The 21066-nt window shown below is 33.8% G+C and overlaps 1 protein-coding gene across 4 annotated transcripts in view; it reads right to left on the bottom strand.

The window, feature by feature from the left end:
• The window catches only part of MUC19 (mucin 19, oligomeric), a 49012-nt gene that overhangs the window by 19784 nt on the left and 8162 nt on the right, over positions 1-21066 (bottom strand). The window contains exons 4-23 of one of the 4 annotated variants that reach the window (XM_038577308.1): positions 20328-20348; positions 17275-17460; positions 16972-17139; positions 16702-16884; positions 16021-16137; positions 14837-14950; positions 13100-13150; positions 11632-11691; positions 10740-10968; positions 9888-10002; positions 9380-9440; positions 9069-9166; positions 7860-8070; positions 7019-7141; positions 6425-6548; positions 4706-4841; positions 3204-3296; positions 2442-2529; positions 1930-2067; positions 790-939 (exon numbers count right to left, since the gene is read on the bottom strand). In XM_038577308.1, the coding sequence (XP_038433236.1) occupies positions 790-939; positions 1930-2067; positions 2442-2529; positions 3204-3296; positions 4706-4841; positions 6425-6548; positions 7019-7141; positions 7860-8070; positions 9069-9166; positions 9380-9440; positions 9888-10002; positions 10740-10968; positions 11632-11691; positions 13100-13150; positions 14837-14950; positions 16021-16137; positions 16702-16884; positions 16972-17139; positions 17275-17460; positions 20328-20348 (2466 nt within the window). The remainder of the gene's footprint in view (positions 1-789; positions 940-1929; positions 2068-2441; positions 2530-3203; positions 3297-4705; positions 4842-6424; positions 6549-7018; positions 7142-7859; positions 8071-9068; positions 9167-9379; positions 9441-9887; positions 10003-10739; positions 10969-11631; positions 11692-13099; positions 13151-14836; positions 14951-16020; positions 16138-16701; positions 16885-16971; positions 17140-17274; positions 17461-20327; positions 20349-21066) is intronic. The other 3 variants (XM_038577309.1, XM_038577310.1, XM_038577311.1) reach the window with 3 other exon arrangements.

Here is a 21066-nt window from a genome sequence, read left to right as displayed (position 1 = left end):
ATCAAAACCACAATGAGATATCACCTCACACCAGTGAGAATGTCTAAAATTAATAAGACAGGAGACAACAAATGTTAGAGAGGATATGGATAAAGGGGAAATAGTGAAAGAAACTATATGGGAAAGGAGGGAAACTGAGTGGGAAAAACTAGAGAGTGAGATAAACCATGAGAGACTTAACTCTGGGAAATGAACAAAGGGAAAGTAAGTTGGGTTGTGGGATAGGGTAACTGGGTGACAGGAACTAAGTGAGGCATTTGATGGAATGAGTACTGGGTGTTATACTATATGCTGGCAAATTTAATTTAAATAAAATAAAATAAGTGAAAGAAAAATGAAAAAAAATCTATATTTGATTTTTGGTATAATTAATATATATAAAGCAGTAGTTAGAGACCTAGATCTAGCTACAGCTCTATCACTGAGTAGCTCAGCAGTTTGGGTTTTCCTATTTCAACCAATGATGACTCCCATGCCTAAATTAAAGATCTGTAAGATTTCCTCTGACCCTACTATTCTATAGCTACAGAGAAAACTGTCCAAGGAGGAACAGAATGGGTATAGAAAAGACAACTCTGTTGATCTCCCTTCATCGATTAAAGATGGGATTTCTAGTTGCGCCCTCAGCCAGCCAGACTGTTTCTCTGCTGTTCCCTGTAAAACTGTTGGGGACAGTACAATAAACTCTAGCTAAACCTAGGATTATCTGATAGTCTCATGTTATTATCAGAATAAGAATTCCTAGCACCAAATATTAAATTACAGAGTTTGATGCTCAATTACCAATACCTTTTTCTATACTGATGCATGAAGAGGGATTTCCTTTAGGACAGGGCATCATTTCCCAAGAATCAGCAAATGTCTGAGGCGTCTTCTCCAATATATTCTGACTTGACATTAAATCATCCTCCACTCTGTTGTTGAAGGAACCACAGAGTCCTGTACAGAGCACAGAACAAATTTTAACATTTCCTCAACCTACTCGGTGTTTTGGATTCACATTCTCATACCACATTCAGTTCTGTGCTTAAATCAAAACTAGCAGAAGCTATCTGAGAAAATGTCGTCGTTAGCCTTTGTACACATAAGTATAATCTTAGGACACCTCAGATGAATGCCCATTTTATTCAAATTCCAGGAACACAAAGATACCATTTGCCACAAACATTGTGTTTTTCCTGTGTCGCCATCACTTAACCTCCTTTAACAAGGTAGGAAGCATGCTTATAAAGCAGGGCATTTGTGACTGCATATTTTCAATATTAGTGTGGAGAGCTGAATCATGTTAAGGGCTATATGGCTTTCTTATCTGGAGCCTTCTGACCCATGAATTACATTTTTTCTCTATGTATAAGTAAGTCACCTTCTGGAGTAAAGACATGTCACAAAAGCTCAGATGGTCTGAAACTAGTAACTGTGGGCTTGCCCCACAGTTTGTTTGTTTTGTTTGACATCCATGATGGTATGTAACAAGTAATTTCTATGACAGAAAACCTCTGAGAAAGAGGTAACCGTGTCATCTATGAGCAGAAAGACAAATTGTAATATAGCTTGTCTTTGAAACTTGATATTCAAAAGATGTATATGTATAATATTTCCACCTTTTTCTTCTGTAGGTAAAAGCTTTTGTAAGTTACATTAACAAAGTGAGATATAACATATATTATTAAACCTCACTTTGAAAAAAAAACAACCTTAATTTAAAAACCTTAAAATGTTTACACTTGCTGAAAAACATTTGGGAATAGATTTTGTAATAAATAAAACTGTCTTTACTATCAGTTGAAACTGTTTTACTGCAATATTGAATGGAACATTAAGTAAAAATGCTTAATGAGCCCATGTTCTTAATAGAAAGATAACTGAAAATTAAAATAAACGATGGTTATATTAGAGCCTTGAAAATAAAAACACATCCAGGGGACTTACCTACAGTTTCTGTGAAATCATTGGGTGGCAGTGAAACATATAATTGCATTGCAGGAGCAATTTGTATTTGCATTTTGACACCAAAGTTTGTTTCTACTTGAAGGTATGAGGAAGATGGTTTGAAGACATACACTCCATCTGTTAAAATAATAATGTTAACAGTAATGATTATAATATTTAAGTTTTTTATTTATTAGAATGGTTTTATACTTTAATATCCATTAAAAACAAATTTTTAGGGATCCCTGGGTGGCGCAGCGGTTTGGCGCCTGCCTTTGGCCCAGGGTGCGATCCTGGAGACCCGGGATCGAATCCCACGTCAGGCTCTCGGTGCATGGAGCCTGCTTCTCCCTCTGCCTGTGTCTCTGCCTCTCTCTCTCTCTCTCTCTCACTGTGTGCCTATCATAAATAAATAAAAAATTTAAAAAAAAATTTTTTTACTGTCCCTATCTGTCCCTAAAAACTGAACAAATGAATGCAGCTTAGATTTTTTTTAATGGTATTAAACTTACCTGAATAGTCATAACGGCTTTTGTGTTTAATCTTATTGCTTGTGATTGTTCCATTTCTATCAAACACATATTTGTCAACTGAAACAGACTAATATTGAAAATAACCGTTAGTTCATGTTTATTTGCAATATTAATTCATTTTAATGTAATATATGAACCTAAATTTTTGTGCCATAAAAATGTTTCATTTTATTGGATTAGTTTTAACTATCTAAAATACAGAACATCTTTTGAAGCACTCCTATGTTGCTTCATTGTTTCTTATATCAATTCTTTGAGGAGAATTGTAAAGGAATCTTCATCCACAATTTGTAGATGAGGAAACTGCAATCCAAGACAGTGACTTCCATTTCCAAAGATCAAATGGCTTCTAAGTACCAAAGGCCAATCTTGGGGTCATCCCTCCCCCCCTCCCCATTTAGGTCTATTTCCATTTACAGTGTCAGTTCCAAATACATGAAACTCTAAACAAATATAATTACCTTCTTAAATGGTCTACAGAGTTTAATAATTTAATAAACACATGAGTTGATCTGTAATTAACACATCAGTTGTGTGTATATGATAATTTTTATATACTTAAGGAGCCTTAGAACTATCCAGCTCTTCCAGGGATTTTACTAATTTTCTATACAATCTCATTTGTGATTTCAACTTACCCAGTAAAGCCTCTCTTCAGCCACTAAAATTCTGAATTTGTGAAGTAATTCATTGGATCATTCAATTTTACTCTGGATAAACTTTAGGAAGCTGATTACTTACTGAATTTAAGTGGAGTGTAACACTATTTAAGCACGTTCCTGACTGGCCACTTGCACATGGACGAAGTTCAACACTAACAGACCAATCTTTATCCTGTTTAAAAAACGAATTTCATTGATTTATTAAAATGTCATTGATGATATGCTATTACCATGTGATTCAGTCACAATGCATGTTTGCATTTTAAACACACACTATTCCTACATCTAATCAGTCTCTTCTGAAAATAAAACCTTTTCAGTCTGTGCTAAGTCTAGAAATGGCCAAAAGTTTTATAGAAGGTCCAAGTGCTTTGCATATACTATATTTAAATAGTTTAAATAGTGGATTTTCATAGTCACTGTTTTTTTTTCTTTTATCAATACTTTTTGTCTTCTCTTCCAGGGAAAGTGCTGCATTGTAGAGACTAGTAGGAATTAGAGGTAGCATAGCTGGTTTATTCTCTAGACAATCTACAGTGTCTATTTAAATCCAATGTGAGAGGTATTGAATTTGTAAAACCATAACATGAGCCATGTCAAACACTGACTTCCAGTTCTCATTTCAAGATCCAGAAATCAAATATATAAGAAGCAAAAGTTCCATGTATTGTGGTATATTTCCTTTTGTTTTCCTCATTCCCTGCTTTCATGGATTATATGAAGAATATAAAAGGAAGGAAAGATCTGGAAAACTGCCTTTTAGTAGCAGTGGCTACATTTTTTAGATTACTGAGTATGACCCACTTCTCTGACTTCAGGAGTCACAGATTCTGCTCATTTTGGTTTCTTACCAATAAGATTAAATACAATTGTATTTTCAGACTACCTAAAGGTACAAAGCTATAAGATGGAATCCATCTTTTATTGAAATTCAGATTACTTAAATTATTAGTCCTGAGAAAGAATTTAAAAGTAAGGATAGCCTCTATCATACTGATGATAATTGTATTATAAAAACTAAAAATAAATGTAAAGGGATAATGATGAAAAAGGAAGATGTTTCATGGAACATAAAAGATAGTTTCAATTGAAGCATTAGTGAACACATGCAAAGAAAAATAGAAAAAAGAAATATTTTTTCCAGTATATTTAGAAAGTTACTAGTGATAAATTTGGGGGGTTTTGTTTGTTTGTTTAGGAAAGAATTTCTTTTTTTTAAGATTTTATGTATTCACGAGAGACAGAGAGAGGCAGAGACACAGAGGGAGAAACAGGCTCTTTGCAGGGAGCCTGATGTGGGATTCGATCCCAGACCCAGGACCACGCCCTGAGCCCAAGGCAGACATTCAATTGCTGAGCCCCCAGGTGTCCCCTGGGAAGGAATTTCTAAGGAGTACAGGTAATACCAATTGTCAATGTCAATATGTGACAGAAAACAGATACTGAAATATGTAATCAATAATTGAAGAGCTGCTTGTTATTTTTTAATAGTAATTTAAAGTAAAGATTGTGTTCAAATTTGTTGACTAGCTCGGTGTGTGTGTGCATCAATTTTCTCAAGTGTCCCAAGCTATTACATACATAGATGGCCAGGTAGTGACAGTTTCCAGGATGATGGTATTTAACACCGTCAAAGGTGGTGATTGAATTTCCTTCCACCTTACATCTTCCAGGACATAATGCTTCAGTGCAAGACCACTTTGCGTCTTGGCATGTGCTGTTAAAATGCAATGGTTATGTTAAAGGTCATCAGTTTTGTTTTCTCTGTGGTGAAAATAAATATCCCAACATTAAAAATCAAAACTTAAACTAAGACATTTACTTAAGCTTTATTAGACCATCTTTAAAAAAAAAGTTAATCTTTACACCCAACATGAGGCTTGATCAAAAAACCCCAAGATCAAGAGTCACATGTCTGTTAACTGAGCCAGCCACACACCCCTGTTAGACTATCCTTATTCTCCACGCAGCATCTCAAATCGGATTAAAAGTCACATCGATGGTGACGTCCTGGCATTTTAAAGGACTTGAATTCCATGGATGAAAATAATAGCTTCTGCCTCCATTAAACATATAAAAACTTTTAAACTCGATTTCAGAGGTTTGTTTAAATGGAATACCTTTCACTATTAGTACTAAAACACCTGCCACATGCCGCATTGTAGATCCTCACTATTCAATAAAGTATAGAAACATAGAGCTATTGATTACTTGAAATGTGACTAGTCCTGATTGACATCTGATATATATACAAAATACAGCCTTTTAAGACTTAATTTGAAAAATAGATTGTAAAATCTCTAATTAGCTTTTTTATAAAGCTAATCTATCATATAGAAATTCCATTTCTAGATGATAATACTGTATCTTGGATATATAAAATACATAACCAAAATTAATTCCACCTCAGTCTTTTCACTTTTTAAAAATGCATCAACTAAAAAATGTTAAATTATGTATGTAGGTCATATTCATGGCTCACATGATATTTCTCTTGGATAGCATTGTCCTAGATATTCAATAAATCATACCTATTGTATTCATAATTATTACTATTATATTATTGCCACACTAACAGCAATACTTCTCATTTATAAAGAACATACTATAGTATAAATAATAGATTAGTTTTCATTGAGTCAGATTATTTCCCTACCAGGGCACAATACATTTTTAGGGAAGTCCTTTGGGGTTCTGCAGAAATTTAGTTTCAGGGAAAAATCATAATGAAGAATGCTGAACACTCTCTGATCAGCATATTGTTGCTGAACTCAAATAATCTACACTAATTTTTGGCCCATTAAAATCCACTCTTACTAATCTATAAAGATCATATATTTATAAGCATATATAAATATATACAAATATATAAATTAAGATTAAATATATATTTATCAATATAGTCACATATAAAATTTATTTAAAAAGTATTGGGTTGTTTCTGATTATACATTTTATTAATATTCTTGATAATTAGTATAATTGTTTCAGTGTTATAACTATACTCTTGTATTATTCTTTGCTCTATATTTGCAACCACCAATTGATTTACTCTTTGAAACACTATTTCAGTTAGAGAAATACATCACATTTTAAAAATACATAGAAAGTTCATATGTTTTATTTTAAAAGCACACTACACTTTCCCTAAGAAATAAAATATAAATTATCAACACAGAAAATTCAGTGTTTATTTCTGAAAACTTTATTTTAAGGGTGGATTTAGGAATTATTTCAAATGATCAAAATATTAGCATTATTTCACTATTAATAAAATGTGAACAAAAAGCATGCACATACCACTGAGAACCACAAGGACCTCCTCGGACTTCCCCTGACTGATAGATCTTTCCATGTAAATCGCAGGGACATTCAGCTTTTAATACACACTGCCCTTTCCCTCCAATATCATCCAATAGATAACCTAGAATAAATATAATAATATATTTATTTTACTTATAATATAATTTATATTATAATAAATATATTATACAAGAACTATATAAACATCAATAAATTCTCAAGAAATGAACTATGGAATCACTCTTGAGCTAGTTTTTTCAAGTGTAAACACCCACTTAAAATGGTAAGCTCCATTCAGCAATCAACTAGTTTGAGAACTGGCAAGAATATAATTTTCTAGGCCATAGAGCATTCTTAGGAGCCCAATATAGAACTACTGGGTCATATGTGAAGTTCCAGAGCCCTCAGGTACTATAGAGGTAGATATACACAATAACTTTATAAGCCTCTCCTACCTCTCTTCTGCAGTTTGCTAGAAGGATGGATTATGAGAGGTGATTTCATTAGAAATCTAGTAAGAAATAAGACCCACCATTCTTGAGTCACTGTTTTCAGTTGTTTTAGCATAAACATTCTCACAGGGTATCTTACCTTCTGGGCAGATGCAGCCATTCACACATTCACTGTCTTGAAAAGGAGCCACATCAGAACAAGTTGCAGGATTTGAGGGACCACATTCTTTGTAGATGTGTTTTTCTGGGCATGTAGGTTTTCCTGAAGAAATACAGAAATACGTATACATGGGAATGAGAAGGAAATGAATGTGATAAATACATAATATTACAATGGAGATATTTTCAATGGGATTCTTTGAGTCTAATTTTCAAGACAGGAGTCAGTCTTTAAAAATACTCACTACAATTAAATTATGCCAATTCCTCATGTATTATTTTATGATACAATATTTAATTTGGAGAAAAAAGTAAAGACGTAAGTGAGGAAGAAATGTATATTATATATGTCATAACATCTCATCTTCTTTGAAATGGATCCTCTGCTTGTATTTAACTTATAAGGATTGAGTAAAGCATAAGTTGAAAGTATTTTTACACTTGTGTGAAATTCACATTATATGTTGTACTAATTTTTTGAAAGAAAACCAGAGTAGTACTCAACATGCTTTTGATAACTTTTCCAGTTACTTATTTTCACTTTTTGCAGGATTTCTCATTTTTCCCAGTGCCTTTTACTAATTATAGGCTATAAAGTTCCTAATTGAAATCTTAAAGCAAAAAACTGTAACCATGGCAAGTCACTTCACCAAAACAGGACTGTTTCCTCATAAGTACCTGTGAGAGATAAGACTCCATTGTATCTAAGATCCCTTTCCGGGCTAATAGTTATTTGAGAAGATTACTTTGAAATACAGCTCAACTTTAAAGTGCTACAAAAACTTTCTGGTTTGGAATCTGCAATCAAATTTAAAACTTACCGCAAGTCACATCCAAATCATCTCTCCAGGACTCATAGATGCCAGGACCATCTGAGGTACACAGGCGGGACAATTCTGAATAAGTGTCACATGTAGCATTTTTGTCTCTATTTCGGCAGTAGTCATCAACACAGATCATTCTGTAGTCAGTGGAAAAAGCGGCGACCTTTCTACATTTTTCAAAGTAAGTTCCAATAATTTTGTCACAGTGCTGCCAAATAAAGCATGAAGTTTTATTAAAACATAAGAAAAAATTGACAATCAAATGAACATTAGGAAAAGATCAATTCAGAAGTATTTGCATGATAACCTATAACTTTAGGGGCAGGGAGAGTTGCTGAATGCTGGTTGACATGGAGCATTTTTGAAATATGTTCATCGGCACAGTGAATCCTGAAAGCATACTTCACCTCTGAAGGGTATTACGTAACAACTTCAGAAATGGCTATACCTACATTCATCCAAAATTTCTCCAAAGGTGACATGAAGTTTACAACTTAAGAAAATGGAAGGGCAGAGAGAAAAGAGATGTTGTCAGTGCCAGAGAGTGGGATGGTAAACGACTGAGACCACAAAAGACAGAAGGAAAACCAGTCCTTTATCTGCCAGTCTTATATTCAGTGAGCAAATGCAGCAGCAAGATAGAGTGGTAGGGTGCTTTCTTGGTGGGGGCATGTGAGTTGGTGCTGGAAACAATGTATTTGTTATGTTGGCTAAAGAGGAAAACACATACATTATTGAACTCATAGGAGTTAAAATTTCAACATAACTACCACATAGTTGTTTTCTAAATCTATTTGTCACAGAGAAACATGAAACCACTGTCAAGCAAATGCACAATTTGTACCAATGAAGCCCTAAGACAACTGATAACATTCTCCAAGTGAGATATAAGAGTAAGTGAAATAAAATCTTCAAAGATTGCTTTGAAGCAATCTCTGCTCAGCCAGGAGGCTGCTTTTCTCTCTCCCTCTGCCTGCCGCTATGCCTACTTGTGTGCTCTTTGTCGAATATATAAATAAAATCTTAAAAAATAAATAAATAAACTAAAGCTGAGAAAAAGAAAGACTGCAGGGACATCGGAGAGAAAGCAGTTGCACAATTCTGAGAATAAGACACACGTGCTTAGAAGAGGATGTTGGCTATCTAAATTGAAATCAAGGGGAATAGTGCTGAAATTTGCTACTAGAGGAATTTTAAATCTCTTACCTGTACACCATCTTCACAAACTTCATAGTTTTTACTAACAGCTTTGGGACAATCACCAGGAATTTTACTACGGGCAATGTGTTCATTGATATTGTCTCCTTAAAAAGAAAATAATGTTTGGTTCAACATACTCACTATGTATATGCATGTTATTTTCAAGCTAAATATAGCTAAATTGACAACATAATTTTTTTTATTTTAACAATTTCTTATTCCTTAGACAAATGCAAATTATTGTTAATAATATGACCAATCACTTTATAATTCTTTTGGGAAGCAATTTGCTTAGACTTAACATACTGAAATCTTACCTGGAGTGCTATTGAAGTTGCCACAAAGACCACAAGTTGGATATTGCTTGTGAAGAGCAAGCTTTTAAGAAAAAAAATCACATGTACATGTTTATAAAATATTAAAAATACCGTAAGAGAAAAATCTATCCAAACCAAAAGATAGTGTCTGTTCATATTCAAGTCTACCTAAGCTGGTTACTTAGGCATGTAAACAGAACCTCTCTTAAAGGACTTGGATCTAGAAGTTGGAAAGATCCTGACTCTTTTCCTTACTATGTGTCTTTGGGTAGATTATTTAGCTTGTATTAGCCTGAATTTTCTGAGTTCCATCATCTGTAAAATAAGATTAATGATAGTATGTACTTCAAGGTATTTTGAGGTTTAAATAAGATAATGCTTAGTACAGTGCATAATACAGATTTTTCGACAAAACTTAGCTCTTATTTTCCTTATGATATAATGTTTTTATAACTGAAAGCAAAGAACAAAAAGCACAAGAATGTAAGAAAATCAGAGCCAGACTTACTGAGAGTTTATTTTTGTCCCACATCAAAGACAGGATTCCTCTCCGGCTTTTCAGGACATAATGTTCTCCATATTTTTTAATGTGTATCAGTTTATTGTCATATGGTATCTGTACACTGAAAAGTATAAAATTCAAATACATATTATGATAAATATAGTATTATAACATGTTTTTCTTTAAATAATTCATGTTCTGTAGTATCATAAATATAATACTGGCTAATAAATATTAAAGTTTTCTTTTTCCCCCTCTCATTTCAGAAAGGGGACACAATAGTTTTGGTTTTCCAATTTTTGAAAGACTTTAAAGAACAATGAATAAATCCTTGGGGCTTTGGAGAAATAAAAAAGAAGAAACTGGTCCAGTAAGAAATAAATGTTCAAAAAACTTGAAATGTTCACAAGTAGATTATTATGCCTCAACTTCTTATCCCAGAAAGTATTCAAATATGGCATCCCTTCCAAAAATGAATTGCTACTTCTAAAAACAATGGTCTAGGTTTCAATATAGGGAAAGTTTCATATTTATATTTAATGATAAACTTACAACTGAAAATTGAAATATTATATTAACAGATTTGTTGAGTATTCATGTTGCCCAAATCTAGATATTCAAAATACTCAAATAAAACTACTCTTTTTCTTCTTACCTTGTTATAAAAATAAATATAGTATCTTATAATCCCACATATAACAAAATCTCCTATCAGACTATGTCCACGAAATTATTATAGTTACCGATATGAGCACCAAAATAAGAAAAGAATACCATCTTTTCCCTATTCAACTTTTTTTCTTTTTGCTCTAGGTACTAAGTGCTTCTATAGCATTTATTCATAATTGTGACATTTACCTTTTTTCATTGACTACAATGTTATCACCAAAAATAGAGACTTCATTATTGTCAATTTTAACTGCTATTTTTTCAAAGTCACTGTTACTGTTTCGTTTGATTTCAATATTGAAATCTCCTCCAGATTCAACGCAATGATGGCAGAAAGTGTATGCACAGGAAGACTCAAAGGAAAAGATGCGGCCATTGAAAGCTTTATATGCTCCTTTGCCCCAAGTAGAAGCTTCACCTACAAAATATTTAGAGTAAAATATTCATAATTATTTAGAACCATTAACATAACTTCTAGTTCTTATTTTTTAAGTATTTATATACCAAGAGAAAATATCACTGAAAGGTTCTTTTCTCCCTGCCACCACCTTAAATCAATACTTTTCTTTCTCACATATAGCAAAAAGACACACACTAAAAGTAGTACCTAAATGCTTGGGAATATTCTGGCTCAGGTGTCTATTCTGGCTCAAACAAAATATGGTGTTTATTCTGGCTCAAACAGAATATGAATAAATATCTTTTTCCTAAAGAAAAGGGAAATTGTCTCTAATGTGGGAAGGAATATATGGAGGGAGTTGTGGTCTGTTTGCTAACTTGTTCTGCTTTTTGCAGAGATAATCTTTCTAGTGGGTTATCATTTATATCAAATAAGTGTTAAAAATCGTTTTCCTCTATGTACATGTATATGTATATATGTTCATGAGTAGGTGTCTTGTGTATATGTGTGTGCATGTGTGTGTATGTGTGTCTTTGAGGACAAATAGTACAAATGTGATGCCGTTCAAACATGTAATGAGTTTAAAACTAGTTCCAAATTTTGGTTACTTTGTAACCCCATTAGGGACTGGCTGGCTTGAACATAAAAATATAGATAGAAATCAGAGTCATTTTTACTTACCAATAATTGGGCTTATTTTTGAGTATTTCGGAATTGCTTCTGGAATGTTGGATCCTTCTGCTATTTAACACAATGAATAGATTACTTAAATTTCAAGAGATACATTGATTTTAAATATACAGAAGATTTGGACTTCTCCATGGGAACTTAGAAGCTAATTCTGAAGGCCATCAATGAGTTTCTTTATCTTAAATATGTAAATTTCATTTTGTGAGAGCTATGATTTACCAAAGTCATATACATGATTATCTCTGAAATCCATACTTTTTTTTTCTTGAACAATTAGCCATAGTATTTTCAGAAATCTTATGAGCTTATTCATTTTGGGTCATGTACAATTACTAAGATACTCTGCATCCCCTACAGAACTGTATTTTGAAATTCAAAAATAGAACTTTACTAGCATACTTTTATTGGGAGCCACTAGCTAAACAGGTCCAAGGCAGATTTTATTAAATCAGTCTATTACATAATACTAATAATTCCATTACCTAAATATAAAGAGAATTCAATTCTCCTGATCAAAGAGGAAAATTCATATCCCTTGATACTTTCCCATGATTGTTATTTCTAACACACTGACCCTTTTATGTAACCAAGTAAATTTATATGAAATCTTAGAGCAAGGTCTAAAATCAAGCAGAATAGAGGAGCAACAACAATTACAAAAATCAATATTTTGATAGAATTTTTCAATATGTTTTACAATGCCATTTATTGTGTGTCTTGAGGCCACTTGTCTTTACTACAGGTTGTCTTTTCTCACATTGGGTGGAAGTAGATTGAACTCAATTTATATGTATACAATGGAATATTACTCAGCTATTAGAAATGACAAATACCCACCATTTGCTTCAACGTGGATGGAACTGGAGGGTATTATGCTGAGTGAAGTAAGTCAGTCGGAGAAGGACAAACATTATATGTTCTCATTCATTTGGGGAATATAAATAATAGTGAAAGGGAAAATAAGGGAAGGGAGAAGAAATGTGTGGGAAATATCAGAAAGGGAGACAGAACGTAAAGACTGCTAACTCTGGGAAACGAACTAGGGGTGGTAGAAGGGGAGGAGGGCGGGGGGTGGGAGTGAATGGGTGACGGGCACTGGGTGTTATTCTGTATGTTAGTAAATTGAACACCAATAAAAAAAAATTATTTATAAAGTCATTTTTTAAATGATATATCTAAAATGGTGAAGGAGATGCTGCATTATGTTTTATTTAGGTTCCCTTATAGTATAATTTAATCTATCTTATTCAGGAAGTTGTTTAAAATATACAGTTGGTTATCTAAACTTCAAAGAGAAGCATTTAGAAGCTCAATTCAACGTGGAAAAGACATAATATCATGTCCTAGTAAATCAATAATCCATAGAACATTTACTCTTCAAAATTCTATATCTACACACACATACATATGCATCATATATGTATATTTTTTAAACACTGAAAGTCATAAATCAAACTACCTGGAGTACTGAGTGGTCCAGAGGCATTGTTGTCAGATGACCTTGTGGTACCTATTTTAAGACAAAATAGTTAAACTGTTTCTTAAATGTGGACATCTTACTTGGTAAAATATGAAAAAAAATTTTTAAAATCTGATGTAAAATCATGGATCCAAATTCAGCAATGCTAATAGCAGATTTAGAATTATGTGAAGCTCTATATGAAAAAAAATATTATCAACTTAACAACCTGTGGGAGAAACAAAATGAAATGCCTCACCACCAAATGAACTGATACCAAATTAATTTATTTCAGATCAATTGCCTTAAAATGTATTCAGGAAGCAAGAAAGGTTTGTGTAAACAGGATTCAGGGTCTCCCATCCCAGTTTTAACCCCACTTACTTCCATTTTGAATTGCTTTACATTTGCAAAATCTAGATACCATTTCAAGATGTCAACTGAACAAAGGATTTTGCACACACAAAAACTGGAAGTATGAAAGCCACTAATCTAGTTGAGCTGAGATGTTCATCACGTGTCTAATGTCAAGAGACAATAATGTCAACAGATTTAGAACTTGCCATTTCAAAGCCACTAGATGCACTGCAATTAGATATACTATCTGAAAGGACACTAATTAATAAAAATCTGTCTCAGTTAAAAAATTAAAGCAGTCAAAAGCTGGCATCCAAACAGCAGAAAAATCTCAAATTAACTACTCCACAATAAAAAGATGAGAGGCAACTACTTCTTAATACATCTCTCAGGAACACATCCTAAATTTGAAGACCTGAACTAATGGCAGCAGATCTGGGGTTTAGATATTCAGTCTCTTAAACCATTTATATTGACTGCGTTTAAACAAAATTGATGGTATAAATAATGATTTCAAATTTCTCAATTCCATTGCAGTATTGACCTCAAAACTGAGGTCCAAAGATTAAGAACTACCCAAAATGGAATTATTTCTGTATGACCAAATCTTTTTTTGAGCAGATTCATTGATAGTTAATCCTGACTGAGATCAACTATTACTACACTACCTTATATCTCTTGCTAATTAGACTTTTCCTTTTAAAAATGTATCAATCCTAAAGTTGAGTTCTAAATGTGAATTCTGAATATTCTTCACATCACCCATGTCATTAGAAGTCTACTGCCACAGTTCTGTGGTCATCTAGTCTAGTGGCTCCCAAGGCTTTCCAATACTGCTAGCAAAATCAAAATAGTTTCCATACCTTGGTAAATATTATTTTAACAATATATACCACAAATTCCTATTCAATCTAATATTTCCATTAACTGGAAATATTAAATTTTATGAGATTTTCAAAAGGGATGGAAGTTCCTTACTCTTGTCAGTAATAAACATGTAAAAAATGTAAACTACCAAGACCAGACTCAGAATACAAAGCTCAAACCCAACAGATTATCTGCTACTCTAACCACCTCTTCAACTAATGCAACTCCAAATCAATTTTGCACAACATAAACAATTCCATATCAGTATAATCAGAGTTGTAAAATTCATTCCACATTCTATGCTAAAAATATTAAATGACTTTTCCCTGATCACATGTAGTTTATCATTTCAGAATTTTAGTTTGCTTTCTATTTCATTATAAATGTTTGTGATTTTCATTGTTATTTTATAATGTATTTTAGAATCCTGACTTTCTAATCATCAGACACAAATCTTAATTCTCAAGTCTTGAGAGCCAGATCCAGTAATATCCTTTCCAGTATCACAGGTACCTGTACCACTAAGACCAGTTTCATCAAATTCGTTTGGTCCAGAAGCACCACCAAGTCCAACTGCACCCTTCCTTCCTCCACCACTTCCAGAACCAGAAGACCAAGCGTTTTCTCCTAATGGAAAATCAAAATGTGATTAAAAGAAATGAAGAAGGAAGAAATTAATTTGGAATTCTTGGGAATAGAGTCCAGGTTAGATACCTGAACCACTGACATCACAACTAGGACTCAAGTATCCAGCCCCCATGAATCCACTGCTACTCTCTCCATTCCCACCATTTTCACTGATTCCAAATCCCTGCTGATCAGATGACCCCCAATTTAATCCTGACTCTTCAGAGGTACCACCAGAATATCCATCCCCATTTCTTGCACTTGAGTCACCTGCTGAATACAAAATGATGGTCACAGGGGCACAGTTGGTTGTCTGCCTTCAGCTCAAGTCATGATCCCAGGGTCCTGAGATCAAGCTCTGCATTGGGCTCCCTGCTCAGCAGGCAGTGTGCTGTCCCTCTGCCCTTCCCCTGCTCATGTACTTACTCTCTCAAATAAATAAATAAAATCTTCTTTAAAAATCAAAATAATGGTCACAAGAATTATTTTTAATGCATAGCATGATTCAGAATTTTTCTATGCACAGAAATCAACCATCAAGCACTAGAGCTAGAGCCTCCAGGACCACCTACTCTATTTCCATCAAAGTCTTTACTAATATAGCCATTAAATTTGAACCAGAATCTCCAACAACAAATTGAGTTTTGCCCTTCCTTTCTCCATTTTCAAAATTAGAAAACCAAGTCCTTCCTCTAATGGAAAATTTAAATGTTATTTTTAAAAATGATAAAAACTGAAATCCATTTCAATTTCACCAAGTGCAAGTTAGTAGAATGCCTGAATTATGGGCATTGGACCTGAGATTCATGGATCCAGGACAACATACATGGTGCTGCTCATTCTATCAATTCCCTGCCTCCAAATTCCTTTTTATCAAATGCCCAAACACAAAATCCTGAATGTTCAAAATTATCACCAGCATGTTCACTGCCACCTCTTGCACTCGTACATCTACCAGAATATTAAAAGTGTGTCAATAAGACATACTTAATAAATTTTATAATTGAGAAATGCTTAAGCAAAAAATTAACTATCAACATCCATACCACTAAAATTAGGTTTTCTAGTACCTTTTATTACATTTTCACTAAGACCAATGTCATCAAATCGATTTGAACCAGAATCTCCAAGATCAACTTCACGTTTCCTTTCTCCATGTCTCAAATGAAATGATGAGGACTTTTCCACTAACAGAGAAATAAAAATGTTAATACAATAATAGATGAAAGGCTGAAATCAACTTAGATTTCACCTGAGCAGAGTCCAAGACGCTTAGACTACCTGAGCCACTGGCATCAGAGTCCCTGCTGCTCTTATCACTCTGACCTAATCTACTGCTTTCAAATCCCTTTTGACCAAATTTCTAAAAATCATATTTCAAATTTTCTAATATGTCATCAACAAAATTATCCCCAATTTTTGCACTGATATTGCCTGCAGAATGTAAAATGATTGTCATCAGAACGTATTCCAATACACTTTATGATTCAAATATTTTAGGCACAGAAATTAAACATCAACATCTAAATCACTGGAACTAAATTCACTAGTACATTTTATTCCATTACGACAATTGTCACTATAGCAATTTGAACCAGAATCTCCAAAATAAAATTCAGTTCCAAACTTCTTTCCTTCAAGTCCGAAATCAAAAACCCAGGCCTTTTCACTACTAGGAAATTCAAAATATTATCAAATAAAATAACAAATATTTGAAATCCAATTTCTCAGGAACAGAGACAGTGGAGTACCTGAGCTACCAGCGTCAGATCCAAAGCCTTTGAATCCAGCCCCGGCAGATCTACTGCCATTCATTCTATTCCCTCCAATTTCATTGATTCCAAATCCCTGTTCATCAGAAACCCCTAAGTTGGTTTCCGATTTTCCAGAGCTGTCACCAACAAGTGTATTCTGATTTCTCAAACTGGTATCACCTGCAGAATATAAAATGATGTCACCAAGTGTATTGAAAATATTTCATGATTCAGAAATTTTTATGCATAAAAATGAGATATCAATACCTAGCTTTTGGGGAACGGGTCCTCCAGAACTACTCATTTGACTTCCTTCAATTTTTATTTTGCCATTACCACCACTGCCACCAAATGAACTTGAACCCGAAGCTCCAAAACCAAATGCAGCATTGCCCTTCCTTTTTCCAAGTTCCCAACCGAAAGACCCAGTTCCAACTGACAGAAAAATTAAAATGTTATTAAAAATCAATCTTAATAATCTTAGTATTAAATACTAAAGAAATGTATTTTTAATCAATTAGTTACTTTAATTAATTTCAAAGTTTGTAGAATGAGTCTTAGTTGAAGTACCTGAGCTACGAGCATTAAATCCGAAACCCACTGATTCACCACCGGCAGATCCTCTGCTGCTCATTGCACTCCAGTCAGCTCTACCAATGCCCAATCCCTTTGGATCAGGTGCCCCCAAACCAAAACCCAAATTTCCAGAGACACTGCTACTAAATCCAGCCCTACTTCTTGGATTGGTATTATCTGCTAAAATTAAAAAAAAAAAAAAAGAAAAAGAAAAGAAAGGTTGTTACCAGATGATACCAGGTAATAATTAAATACAACTTATGACTCTTTGCTTTCCATGCACAAAACCTAAATAGTAATAATTAGATCACTGGAATTTGATTTTCCAATGTTTCCTATTTCATTTTCACCAAAGTCTTTTTATGCAAGACCACTGATACCCATTCCACATGAGCCAAAATTACCAAGACTAAATTCAAAATCACCCTTCTTTCTACCACCAAGTCCAAAATCAGCAATTGTAAAATTCAACTGTTATCAAGACCAAAAAAACAAGGGATATAAATTATTTGTATTTTTCTTAATAGAGTCTGGGTCAGAATTCCTGAGTCACTAATATAAGAACCAAAGCTCATGGATTTACCAACAAACTCCTTTCTGTTTTTCCTCTTGCCACCAATTTTCACCTCTTTAAGATAACTTGCTCTGACACAAAAATAGCAAGATTTACTGTACTTTACTGACTCTAACTTCTTTCACTGACTTTAATTTCTAAATAGAAAATACTATTTATCCACACTTTTGTAAGTTATTTTTTCTGGAATTCTTTTTCAAGAAAACTAGTTGAAATATGAGTAACAAAATTTTAAAAATTAGTACCACAAAAGTACAGAAACATGAGAATCAATTTTTTTCTGTTCCTTGTGACAAAACTTGGGAATAAGAGAGTTTAAGTAGCTTTCCCAAAGTCCATGGAAGGTTAGCAGGAAAGACTGGAGATAGAAACTGGGTGTCTTCCTTCATTCAAATTCCTTCACAAAAGAATGAAATCTAATTGCCTCTTCACTAGAATGTTCAACTTGCTGATTTCTGTTGAATATAACACAGATCTTTTAAGAATCAAATATTATTTAAAAATCATTTCCACAAGTTCATCTAACTCTAAATCTGTATTGGTAAAAGCAATGCCATCTTCCCTGCTTTGCTAAATGGTTGATTTTTTTCTGTCAAAAGCAGAAACTAAGGAACAACTTAGAATACCTGTTTCACTGGGAGGAGAATCAGAGCCAGCTAATCTACTTACTGCATTCACATTAAATCCATTTTGGCCAGATGGACCCCTACCAATGTCATTTTGATTTGAAGCAGTGCCACCAAATTCAATACCACAAGATATACTTTTGGCAAAACCACTTGCTAAATTGGTTTTCTCTGCCATACAAAAATATAATCATTATCAGGAAAAAAGGTGCATTCATACATAATGTACAAGATATTATTCAATAAACATTGCTTAAACTGGGCCTACATTATCATTTCAAAACATCGCTCTCTATATATCTTTCCATATATAATTCCATACAGTGTAATCAGGGGGTGTGCATGGCAACCGATTTACCATGAGGTTTGAGAATTCCATGAGAAAACTAAAGCATTGGGGCCATTTAAGGTAAATTTCACTATGTTCTTTAGAACATGAGCAAACAACACCTCAGTATTATAAACAAGAGCAAATGTATCTGTACTAACTTGTTAGGCATACTGAGTTTCTCAGTCCCAAAAATCGATGACTGGACAGACAGGACACTTGTGTCCTTCCTGAAGATAGTTCAACTCTACCCCTAAATCCCAAAATGTTTCTCCCTTTTCAGTTATCATCCTTTGGACTCAAATATTAAATTTCAATATAAAATATTGAAGTTATCTTCCTTACTGGATCTCCTTCTTGTCTATTTTGGCACAGGTATGAACTATAGAGATTGTGGGGACCACACAAGTAAAGTAAAAGTAGGCCACTTGGGAGAAGTATGTAGAACTGGGGAGAACATGCCTCATCTAAAGAAAATTGATTTTTTTTTCAAATAAAATCAAACATCAGTCTACAAACTGTTTAGGAACTGTGTTTTATAATATTATTCATAAAGCTGAGCATGCAGTTTAAAGACAGAATCTCAGTATAGAAAATAAGTTGTGGTTGGAGATAAAATGTGAGCCAAATTTGAATCAAATTTGGGAAAAGGAAGCATTTTAATTAAATACCATAAAAATTATTGATCACTATAAGATTAGCACCAAGAAGAAAGATAGCATAAGAACGCTAAAACTATCAGGAAAAATAATGTAACTTAATGTAAACATCTTTGCCAAAATTCTCTAAAGACAAGAAGAATTCATCAGTCTCATTGGGCCTGGAATTAGTGACTCTCTATTCCCCACTATTACTATTAAGGCCATGTGCTGCAAATAATGCCAGGATTATCAGGTTATCCCAAATGAAACGAAGTACTTGTTTCCTAGGTAAGCGTTTTTCTCTAACAGTACCTGCTGGAGTGTCTTTTAACACTAAACTATCAGTATCTCGATGTTTCCTCGACCCATCTTCAGCCCCTCCAGGAGCATTAAATACAATGTTAGGGAGTGAACCAACCAGAGATTTCTTTCTTCTGTTTGGGTCACCAAAGTTCAGACTACTGAACAAAAAGCCACCTAATGTGAATAACAGAAGATCATAATTGAAAAAAGTATTGTTGGCACAAAATGGTGATTTGACTGTGACACTTAGAAAGCTGCATGTTATTTCCCTGTTATTCTGGAAGCCCTTGGAATGACATACATTGCTTATTGCCTTACTTGCCACATCCACACCTTTTTGTCATATTCTAAGACTTCAAGAAAGAGAGATGAATAGAGCTATGAAGCTTTCACCACCCTACACTAGAAATGCTTCTTATAAAGAGGGCAGAAACCTCCCCAGCTGTTTCCTTTTCATTGCTAAGCCCTGAGTTCCAGTGTCCAACATCCCCCCCATCAAAATATTCTGCTGTGTTGAATCCACACCATCCTTGGCTTATCCTTTATTTATAGCTGATAAAATTAAAATAACATACCTAATTGTCTTTTCTGTTTTCCTGTAAAGAAAAAACAATGAGAATATTTACTCATAAATTGCAGCATTCACTTCCTTCAAATCTTAGCTTAAATATCATCTCAATGAGACACACTCTGGAAATTTAAAATTGCCATCCCCATTCTAACACTCCCAATTATCATTATATTTATTCCAGAGATTTTATCATCATGTAATATACCATGTTTACTACTTAGTGCTTTATTGTTTACTGCCTATCTGCTTCTTCTAGATTTTAAGCTCCATAAACTCAAGGTTTTTTACCTGTTCCATTTACTGAGGTACCACAGGTGTCTAGATATTAGATTTTAATATCTAAATATCTTAGTTTGATGTCAAAGTAGGGAGAAATAATACAGTATTAAGTAGTGGGAAATCAATGGATATTTGAGTCAAACTTATCTGGACTCCCAGACCTACCATCAGAATTGCCTTTAATAATCCCTCTCTAAAAAAAAAAAAAAATTAATAATAATCCCTCTCTAGACTCAAGCAAGGTGGGGGGTTCCTACGCAGAACCACTCAAGTCCTACTTTGGCCTTCTTCATGCCATGGCTCTCCTCAGAGGGCAAAGAATAAAGAGCAGTCAAGATACACTAACTCAAAGGCTGTGCCATCTTCCCTGCCCCACTGTAGACCATACTAAGTCCTCAAATCCCCATAGTTCCAAATCTGCTCTCAGGATATCCATAAGCATGCTTCCAAGATCATTTTCCCAA

This window comes from Canis lupus, chromosome 27, assembly GCF_011100685.1.
Source record: "Canis lupus familiaris isolate Mischka breed German Shepherd chromosome 27, alternate assembly UU_Cfam_GSD_1.0, whole genome shotgun sequence".
In the NCBI taxonomy this organism is placed as follows: Eukaryota; Metazoa; Chordata; class Mammalia; order Carnivora; family Canidae; genus Canis; species Canis lupus.
The sequence above is the reverse complement of the archived record's forward strand: the minus strand, read 5'-3'. Positions and strand labels throughout refer to the sequence as shown.